Source organism: Ursus americanus, chromosome 32 (genome assembly GCF_024610735.1).
Source record: "Ursus americanus isolate L20-20 chromosome 32, mUrsAme1.1.p, whole genome shotgun sequence".
NCBI lineage: Eukaryota > Metazoa > Chordata > Mammalia > Carnivora > Ursidae > Ursus > Ursus americanus.
Window position 1 is genome coordinate 10,785,980 of NC_142158.1, and position 10,426 is coordinate 10,796,405.

The 10,426-nt window shown below is 43.1% G+C and overlaps 1 protein-coding gene across 1 annotated transcript in view; it reads right to left on the reverse strand.

Moving 5' to 3' along the window:
- The window catches only part of F13A1 (coagulation factor XIII A chain), a 163,674-nt gene extending 153,449 nt beyond the window's left edge, over nt 1-10,225 (reverse strand). Inside the window, exons 1-2 of the mRNA XM_045811684.2 lie at nt 10,102-10,225; nt 8,014-8,161 (exon numbers count right to left, since the gene is read on the reverse strand). Of these exons, the coding sequence (XP_045667640.2) occupies nt 8,014-8,143 (130 nt within the window). The 5' untranslated portion in view covers nt 8,144-8,161; nt 10,102-10,225. The remainder of the gene's footprint in view (nt 1-8,013; nt 8,162-10,101) is intronic.
- Between the last annotated feature and the right edge of the window lie 201 nt (nt 10,226-10,426).

The following is a 10,426-nucleotide window of genomic DNA, read 5'->3' on the forward strand; positions in this document are numbered from 1 at the left end:
ATTAGTTTTATGCTTTGGCTTCCCAAGCAGCTTTGACAAAGGGAAAAATAAAGCTGGAAGGAGAAAGTCAAGTATTTTTTAGTATCTGGTTCTCATTGGTTTTATTCTTATTGCAAATGGAAACTCTGGCTTTCTAGATCCATGAGTGTGTCCAATGAACCTGGTTAATGTCCAGTGAGTCTGGTTAAAGTCAGTCTATCCTCAAAGTAGTGTAATGCAGTGCTACTTTGGAGGAATATTGATATGCACTGCGAGAATAAGAGTTCCATGTTTATTTTTATTTTTTAAGATTTTAATTTATTTGACAGAGAGAGACAGCCAGCGAGAGAGGGAACACAGGCAGGGGGAGTGGGAGAGGAAGAAGCAGGCTCCCAGTGGAGGAGCCTGATGTGGGGCCAGATCCCAGCACGCGGGGATCACGCCCTGAGCCGAAGGCAGACGCTTAACGACTGAGCCACCCAGGCGCCCCAAGAGTTCCATTTTTAAGCCAGTTTGGGAAAGGCTGACTTAACCAAACTCGGGATTCTTGCAAGATTTATGGGAGACTTTTATTGATGTAGACTATAAATCTTCTACAGGTGCCATGTTTTCCAAACTTAAATGACCATGGGAACTATTTTTTGTAGAGATCAGTGTTTTGCAGAATATGTTCCAAGAGATGCTTCACTATTTACTAATTGTGCAACCTCAGGGAAGTTATTTAATCTCTCTTCCGTTCTTTATCTTTAAAAAGACGATGAAACACTTGCCTTATAGGGTTAGCGTAAGGATTAGATGAAAAAATATATATGTAAAGTGCCTTAGTACAGTGTCTGGCACCTAGTAAATTCTCACAAATTATTTTTATTATATTAGCATTGTTATTATTAAAAGAGGAAATAGCATAGTGGATGCGAGTATGGATTTCGGAGCCAGATTGCCTGGACTCACATCCCAGCTCTGGCTCTTACTATCACTGTGACTTTGGACAAGTTAAACAAACTTGCTGTGCCTCAGTTTTATCATCTGCAAAATGGCGGTGGTGTGGGGATTAAATGAGAGAATGCTGCATTTCTGGGGTGCCTGGGTGGCTCAGTCAGTTAGGTGTTCCACTCTTGCTTTTGGCTCAGGTCATGATCTCAGGGTCATGAGACTGAGTCCCGCCTTGCGCTCCATGCTCAGCTTGGAGCCTGCTTGAGATTCTCTCTTCCCTTTCCCTCTGCCCACCTCCAGTGCCTTCTCTCGAAAGAAAGAAAGAAAGAAAGAAAGAAAGAAAGAAAGAAAGAAAGAAAGAAGAGAAGGAAAGGAAAGGAAAGAGAAAAGAAAAGAAAAGAAAAGAAAAGAAAAGAAAAGAAAAGAAAAGAAAAGAAAAGAAAAAAGAAAAATGCTGCATTCCCTGTATTCTGGGAAGACAGGCTTGCTTTTCTTTTCTTACATTTCCATAGGTGGATGAAAAATTTTCTCCTCTTCATTCCCAAAATATATTTTTTCTTTTTTAAATAAAAATTTATTATAAGTAAGCACTTTGTGTCGTGTTAATATAGGTGATTTTATTTGTGGAACTGTGAGCCCTTTGAGGATAAGCCTTCACCTTCACTGTACCCGGGACAATGTGAAAAGAAGCCATAGTAAATATGCCACTTTTCACTTTAAACAAATGTAATGCCTGAATTGGAGCTTGAAGTTGGCTATCCACCATAAAATGGATACTCTATTTATCATAGGATTAACCATACAATCTTTAAATGTCATTTATCAGACAATTTCATTCTTAACGTATACCAGTTTCAGAACCATATATAGTATATTGTTGTGCAGTGTTGAAGACAATGATCTGGGGTTTTATAACATGAGGCCTCCAGACCAGCACTTTTCCAGACTGGAATAAAAATGCCATGCTCTGATAGCACATAACTCATATATTGCTTAATAACAAAAGGTAAGCAAGAGTACTAATAAATTCTTTTGAGTATATAAAACCCAAGCCAAAAAAAAAAACAACAAAACCAATGGTTCCATAGTGAAAACAAATATATATATATGTATGTATATATGTATATATATATTTATATTTTTCACACAAATATACATTAAATAATAATATTATTATATATTACATAATGATAATATATAAAATAAACATATGTTAATATATACATGAGGAATTTGTTTTAAAATAAGGCAGTGTACAATGTTATCATTTTGATAACACTTCATTCCAAGTATGGAGTTTTTAAAAATGTTATTTTTTTCTAAGTGATCTTTTCATTCTCTACTGCAATATCTCTCTAACAGGTCAGTGCCTTCAGAAAAAAAGAAAAAAATACATGGAAAGTTACAGTGGTACCCTATGTAGGGAAAAACTAAGGCGGTGATAAGCAAAATTGCCCTGTGTAATTTCTTAAAATGAAAATCCATATTAAATAATTTAAACCAAGGAAAACATTTCATTTAAAAAAATAAAACTTGAGGGATGCCTGGGTGGCTCAGTCGTTAAACATCTGACTCTTGGTTTTGGCTCAGGTCATGATCTCAGGGTCGTGAGTTCGAGCCCTTCATTGGGCTCTGCACTCAGCATGGAGTCTGCTTGAGATTTCCCCTCTCTTTGTGCACCTCCTCCTGCTTGTGCTTTCTCTCTCTTTCTAAATAAAGAAAATCTTAAAAAAAAAAAATAAAAACTTGACCAAAATATGGAAGATTAAAAGCAGTGCTTGAGAGTTTGAGAGTTTGAAGAGCTAATGTTCTAGACTGTAGTCAAATGGACAAGACATATGGAAGGGTAATAGGCAGGGTGCTTTATCCTTTAAAGGTAGAAGGAAATGACAGCCCTATTGCCCTCCTCCTAGTGTAATCTGATAGCTCTCCAGATCTGCTAGGGGGGTGAGTACTAAGGAACAAGGTGAGGTCCCAATACCACTAATTAAACATTTCTTTCATTGCTCAGGGACAGTCACCCACACAGCAACCTTTGTATTTGGTGTTTACAATACCTAATAATAACAAGGGCTCTACAGATGTTGGTCATAAAATACAAGCATAGATATACAAATATCATAGTTCTTTCTATTGTCCATTTTGCTTAGTGCTGTCCCTCTTCATGCAGTAAACACTCAGTAAACATTTATTAAGCTGGCATATTGATTTCTGGTTTTTTTATTGGATTAACAAGACATAGTTTAGATTGAAAGAGGCCTTCTCATCATCCAGGCTCCATCTGACACAAACAGGAAATGAATTTGCTTCTCCCTGTCCAAGCCCAGTTCCTGGCAAAATGGAGCCACTCATTGCTAAGCTACTTTTTGTTTTTTGTTTTTTTAGAGATATTGTAGCTGGAAGTTGGCAGCTTGCTCTTTCAAAGTGACAGCTTTCAAAAAGTCTACCTAACACAATTTAGCCTAATTCCAAACACACCAGAAAATGGACTGTTAAAAAAAAAAAAAATCTCTCCTCATGAGCCAGCTGCCTCCCTGTCCTCCTACCCTTTCCCTAATATGAAAAAAAGTAGATTATTTTCTCCTTAGGTTGTAAAAATATTCTTCCGAGAATGATTATACCTGTCACAGATGGAATCTTGAAATAAGTTAAATGTTTAGGTTCATATCCTAGGAATTCCCTAGTGAATTGAAATCTCCATGCAATCTTTGGTAATATTATTACCAAACTGTAGGCATACTGTCCATGAGGAAGTAGGTCTGTTTATTGTTGAAACAACAGGATAAAAGTTCCTCTCTCATATTTCCTTTGGATACCCCAAATTTCAAAGTACCATTAATTAGAATGATTAAAAACATTTTCCTAAGCAGCTTATTGTTTTTTAACTGTTGCTATTCAAATGTCCTGTACCGTAAAATGTATAAGAAATGCTCAGCTGCTCAGAGGAAACTAGAATAAGAAGTGAGACCAGCATCTTCTCCAGGGATGGAAATCTGCCTGGTCTACTTCTCCTCTCACCGGAAGTATCTCAACAGCCTCCAAATGTATTTCCTTCTCTCCATTTGCTCCTCATCATTGGAATTACCTTCACAAAACATAATTCTGATTACATCATTTCGCTATTTAGAATCCTTTGCAAGTCCTCCTTTATCTGCAGGAGAAAACTTAAGGTCTCAGGGTACCTGCTGTAACAGGTACCTGCCTACTTTCCAGGCTAATCCCCTCCTTGTCCCCATTACCTGATATGTACTGTTCCCTCTGCTAGAAATGCTGTTCCCATGCACTTGTCTGCCTGGAAGACTCCTCTTCATCCTCTAAGATGCAAATCAGATGGCTTTTCATCATAAAGCCTTCCTCACCCTCTTTCCCACTGTCCCCAAACCATGTCATTCCTTTCTCTGTTCTTTCACTGCAATTGGCATAATTTCTGTGACAGTATTTGTTGCACTGAATTGCAATTATATTTTCCGTGTCTATTTCATCTAGTAGATGGAGAGCCGCTTGAAGCCAGGGATTGGCTTACTCATCTTTGTGTCCTCAGAGAGAACGTAGCATACTTCCTGACACATAGGTGGCAATCATTAAATGCTTTTACACAAACCAAATGAAAGAATGAATTGGTTCTATACAATATCATTTCTTTGTCATACATTAAATGCCTTTCTAATTCTTTCAAAAACCCTCAATCCAGAGAGGTTAACTCTGCACAAAGGAGAGAGTGATAATTAACTAGTTAATTAGTTGCTTTGGCTCCGACAGGGGTAGGGTTGGAAGGAGGAGAGATGTTCAGAAAGGAACAAGACCTCATTAGGCTGAGTGATTCTAGATCTCTCCTGCATTTGACTTTTTTAGAGATCCAGAATTGCTTTCCAGTTTGAATTCATCACATTAGATCTGCCAAATAAGGATTATAATCACTACTGCAAAGGATCACCTATGGTTAATAATGCAGAGTCAAACCAGACCGAGAATATAAGACTATCTTCCAGAACATTATGTCTCCTGCTAAAATAACCTTTGAGACTAGGAAAGCTGTAGAGAGATTTCCAGAAACAACCACTGAACATTCAGAACAGTCTATCAGGAAGAGATGCAAATCCAGCAATCTAAGGAGATTTTCACATACTTTAATTGGCTACAGCTGAGTTCAGAAGGAGGCATTAAGACCCTTAAAACACATGAGGATGTCAAACATCACCACTGACTGGCTGGTCCCATTTCTGGGGTCTCATTGTCATCTTAAATATTTCCTTTTTCTTTTTTAATATCATGCTTCTGTATGGGAAGAGCCTTATGTGAGTTTATACATTTGAAATGCAGGCTAAAGTCATTCTTAACCAAATATTTACAAAAGCTGTGAATTAAGGGTACCATACACACTCAGTGTACACTATATATATTGACCGCCACAGGACTATTGGAAATGAAAAATCTGTCATTTATTCTTTTCCTCCTCTTGCCTCCCTGCCTTAATAATTTTGGCAAGAGCAGCTTGCTGAAGGGACACTTTTGGGAAAAGCTTCCATTGAAACAAATGAGGAGAGCTTGACTTAGGGTTTTGTGAGCCAAAGCTGTCCTTAGACAAGGGCTCCAGGAGCTTCAAGCCCTCTTGGACCCCCCCTAGGGGTCACTGCATAAACTGCCAGAAGACAGCAGCTAATCACACGTGACAGCCTTGGCAGGGAATGACTTGGGAGAAACGCATGTATTTTGTGTCAGAAAACCAGCTTTTGGCACAAGTAAAGAGAAATATGAAATGTAAAGGATAAATAGGAGACAGTTCTTGATCACGTGGTTTGTATACTGGTATTTTTCTTCTGTTCTACTCATCTAGGACTTTCTCCATGAGCCTGGGTTCAGAGACCCTATCCTCACGGTGTGTAGTACTTAGCTCACCTGTGGGAGACAGATTAAATAAAGGCATGTTTTTAAAACCTGGAACTGGCTATTAATAATAAGATTATGATGACTCTAGTCCTGATGAGTCATTCAATTCTCAAGTGATTGTTCATTCATTCTACAAATAGTCATTGGACACTCACGTTCCTCTGCCAGCGCCTGTAATAGGTATCCCAGAATGTCACTTGGGCTGCGGACACAATGATTGCCAAGCAAATGATGACTGATTTTTCAAAATAATTCCCCACCCGTGCCTCCAAAAATAAATACACAGAATACAGTAATCCTAGATTTTTTAAAAATCAAACTACCTACTGAAGTTCTCTGGTAGTTTTGATTTCTTATTAGCAACAGCCCTGCAGGCTGTTATGTGCTCCCCTTAGAAACAAGTGTTCACTGGGGGTGGGCTCCTAACCTTTGTAGGGTATGATAACTTGCACATTCTGAATCAATGAGCATTTGTGGGTGAAATCAGGTGTCTCATAGGTACTAGTCATTTCATCATCATGGCAACTGTGAAGTAAGTATTGATTCCATTTTCTTGATGGAGAAACTGAGGCTCCCCTGGGTGGCAAAGTGAGTAAGGGACAAATCTGGAACAAGAACCCAGTTCTTATGAGTCCTGAACCAAGGGGCTTTTTGTTACATCTCACTGCCTCTGTTCATATTTCTTCTCACTGATCCTATGTCCCTTTCTCTTTCTGTTCTTCCTGCCCACTTTTTCCTAACCTTGGCCCCCATTCCCCAGGGTCAAGAGTCTTCTCTGCCAGAGGGGATTTTGCTAAAAAACCGAATACACCAAGGTATAGTAATTTGCTTATAATTGATAATTTGACGTCTGCATGCTTTCCCATTCTATTTGCATTCTTAGAAAGAAAAGGAAAGAAAAGAAAGGAAAGGAAAAGAAAAGAAAAGGATAAACCCAAGATTGGGCAGTGAAGGAATGAACATCAACTACTTGCTTTGACCTCAGTTTCCCCACCTTATAACATGGGGATTTAGATGAGTTGATTCGCAAGTCCGTTTTAACTCAGTTCTGTGGCTCTAATGGCAGCGTTGTAAGGAGTGCAGCACCGCAATGGGAGAGAGAGCTCAGAACTACGAGTTCACAAGTCTGTCTGGACCCTTCCACCCAACTGAAGAAGCCCTGCTGTGAGCTCCCCCCTCCAAATTTGGATGGTCCTTAATGCATGGTACTAGATATCTCTCTGTTTTCACAGTTGAATATCAAATCATCTAGACATGATAGTAACACAATCAAACCTGTCCACAAGTTGCAGGCAGTTCTCTGATTTGCTGAACTTGTTAATAATCAGCATTGTTCTTTCCCTTTGCTTTCAACTGCTGATGTCTTTCTGAGGAGGCAGATTAACCATGCACCACAGGGCGATCTGGGCACCTACTCCCAGCAAGTGGGTGTTTACCTCCCAGGGAAACTGAAGGCACAGTACCTTCAGGAGCAGAAGTGGGCTTGCTGCATGAGTGCTACCAGCGAAAAGTGGTCCCTGCAAGATGCCATTCAGGGACATGACTCTGAATGTCCCTGCTGTGGCCCAAGGGAATGGCGTCTGTGTCACCAAGCCATTGCTGGCACCTGGGCCCCGTCACAGTTGACAGGGCTGAGTGGAGGTCAGCTGCTGGCTGCTCCTCCCAGAGCAGGTCTCTTGGGATCAGTGGAGGCGAGAGCAGGGAAAGCAGCTCGCCTCACCTGCTCACCAGGCTGCTCTGGAGAGAAATAGAGGGCTTCCATCTCCATTACTGTCAGAGTCTGGCATCTTTTGCCAGCTCTGAAATTCACAGCAATGGAGAGAGGAGGGAGGAGGGAGAGGGAAAGAGGCACAAGCCAGACAATCAAAACAGCCACAATATTTTGGAAGTGGAAACTTCCAGCTAGAGAATATTTTTCAAACCAGAACAGTAGCGCTGGAAGAGGCATCCACTGAGCCGATGCCCTTGTTTTATACAGGAAATAGCTAAGAGGTAGAAAGACAAAGGACTTCCCTGGGATCACAAAGCTATCAAGTGGCAGAACTGGGACAAGAATCTGGATCTTGGGGCTTTTTACCACTCAAAAGAAGGCTTGGGAGGCTTTTCTTTAAAACCAGACACTGGCAGGGGAGCCGCTTTTGTGGGAGCCTGCGGAGACAAAGGGTGCTGACCCAGCCAGCACCTGCAGGGAGAAGCAGGTGGCGGACCCTGTACCTTGCAGGTTGACGCCTCGGGGCACCAGCCCCTGCAGCTCCACAGTGGGAAGGTCATCCTCTGCCGCATTGGAGGCATTGCGGGGCAGGGCTCTCCTGCCTCCAAATGCAGGCTCGGAGGTCTCGGACATTCTCAGCTTCACAAGCTCCTTGTGGGGGAGAAAGGGAGACACAGAAAAGGAATGGGAGGCGAGTTACATTTGAGACAAGGATTCAAAAATAGAGAGGCAGACATATCTGTGTGGGATACAACACATTTTGAGTCTCACATAAATAAAACTTGAGAAGTGGCAGTAAGGATTAGTCTAATGATGGAGTATAGTTCCCCAAGGATCTCGGGGAGATTTCTTGTTTGTCAAAACATATGGAAAGCAGAAGAAAAGGGGCTTATGTGAAGAAATGAAAAATGTGAAAGATTTTAGAGAGCAAGGTTTTTTTCCCCCTCATTACCCCTAAAGGCAGTCTCTTTGTAAGAAACGTTTAACGTTGTATGCCTGTGCATATGTCTCTTTCATATAGATTTAGGAAGCCCTAAGTCACTTTTAGGAATAAAGTCATCCAACCACGTCCAGATAAGTGGCATCCTCCAAAGCATTCATTTTTGCAATTTCATTCGACCAATATTTAATGAGGGCCTACTATGTGCCAGGCTGAGATCTGGGTACTCAGGATACATCAGAGAACAAAACAGAGGATTATTGACCTAGAGAGCTTCTAGTCCAGTGAGGGTTAGGGTGGAGGCCACACTTTGCAGAAGTAAACAAAAAAGGGTGTAAGAGTTTGGCAAGTGCTTTGGAGCCAGGACCACACAGAGGAGGAATCTGGGCGGGTGAAGGGGGTACATTGCAATTTTAAATTAGGGCTATAAATAGCCTTTCTCTAAATGTGCCTAGTCAGTGGTGCTTACACTGCCTTTGCTCCAAGCCTGCTTCCCCTTCCTCTGGAGTTTGTGCAGGCGAGGAGCCAGCTTAAACACCACATACCTCACTGTCAGACCCCAATCAGTACTTGTTGACCAACTGACCAAATAAAGGGAGCCCTTGTTTCTGGCCCAAATGGAGCTTTCCCCTTGATCACCTGGGTCACCCAGTCATGACTCTTGGATATTTGGCTCTTTTCAAAAACCAAGCACACCCTCAAAAGATGAAGAGCCTCTACCATAGAGGCAACCAGAGTGCTCAGACTGTTCCAGAAACATGTTGAGCAAAGGCAACACAGCTGGAGACAAGAGAAGCACTTTCTAGGGTATTTGGTCTGGGGAGGAGACAGCAATGTTTGCAAGTATAGAGTCTGAACAGGTTTCCATAAATACCTACAGACATATTTACACAAAGTCTCTAGGGGGCTGAGGGGACAGGGAGAAAGGGTTAATGATGGAGGGAAGGTAAGAGAAAGCAGTCCCCTGAAGATAAATAACCAGGGTGGGCTTAGGACCCCTAAGGGAGGGGAGGGTTTGGGAGAGAACAGAGTAGAGCACTACGGTAGCCTGTTGGGAGAGAGAACCAGAAAGCAGAGAGCTGGGGAGCCCCAGGTGCTTGCCAGGTAAGAGGAGCCTGTTCAGGTGAATGCAGGTGGGCAGAAGCACCCCCTTCTCCGCAGGTCTGGGTGGGGGGAGCAAGGGCTCAAATTCAGCTCTTGCATCAGGGGAGAGGGAAAGGGGTGCACAGGGATGCAGAGCCAAGCCAAGCAGGTATTCTTACCTGGCCCTATATCCCTCTCTCTCTCTAAACTTTTGTCTCATCCCTCCACAGTTTGCTCCCCAGAGGAGAGGGGAACTCCCTTGGGGGAGCACTCCCAAGTCTCTCATTCCTAGCTGGTGGCTTTCTTGCAAGCAGCGGCCATCAGGGAAGCTGGAAGGAGTACCTGAGAAGTCCCCGCTTGGACGGCAGTGGGGCTGGGTAGGCGTGGAGATGGGGGCCCTGAAGGGCAGTGGGCAAGTGCGGGCGCCTCTGACCCCTGTCCCCGTACCCGGAGCAGCCGCCTGAGGGATCGCTGGAAAACTCTAGTGCAGGGGGGCGGGCGCAGCGGGGCCCCTCGGCTCCTGGGTGCAGGTTTGCCGCGAGGTCCGGCAGGAGGGGCGGCTGCTTACCTGTGGTCCCCGCAGGAGGGGCCCTATCGCAGGCTGGCTCTGTGCGGCTCAGGGGTACTTCCTCAAAAGGACTCAGGAAAAACGACAGGAAAGTTGGCTCTTAAATAACTTCCTAACAGCCCCCACCCTCCTCCCCGTCCCACAGGGTTTTCTCCTCCCCCTTCTTGACAGCTGGAGCAAACAGAGCAGCTTCTAGGACTTTCTACTTATTTCTGCCATCCTGCCCTGTTATTCTGGCACGAGCCTCTCCTCCCACCCACGCCCCCCCTTACTCCCAAGTTACCAGCCCTGCTTCTCCTCACCATCCCCACCTCCAGTTCTGCCG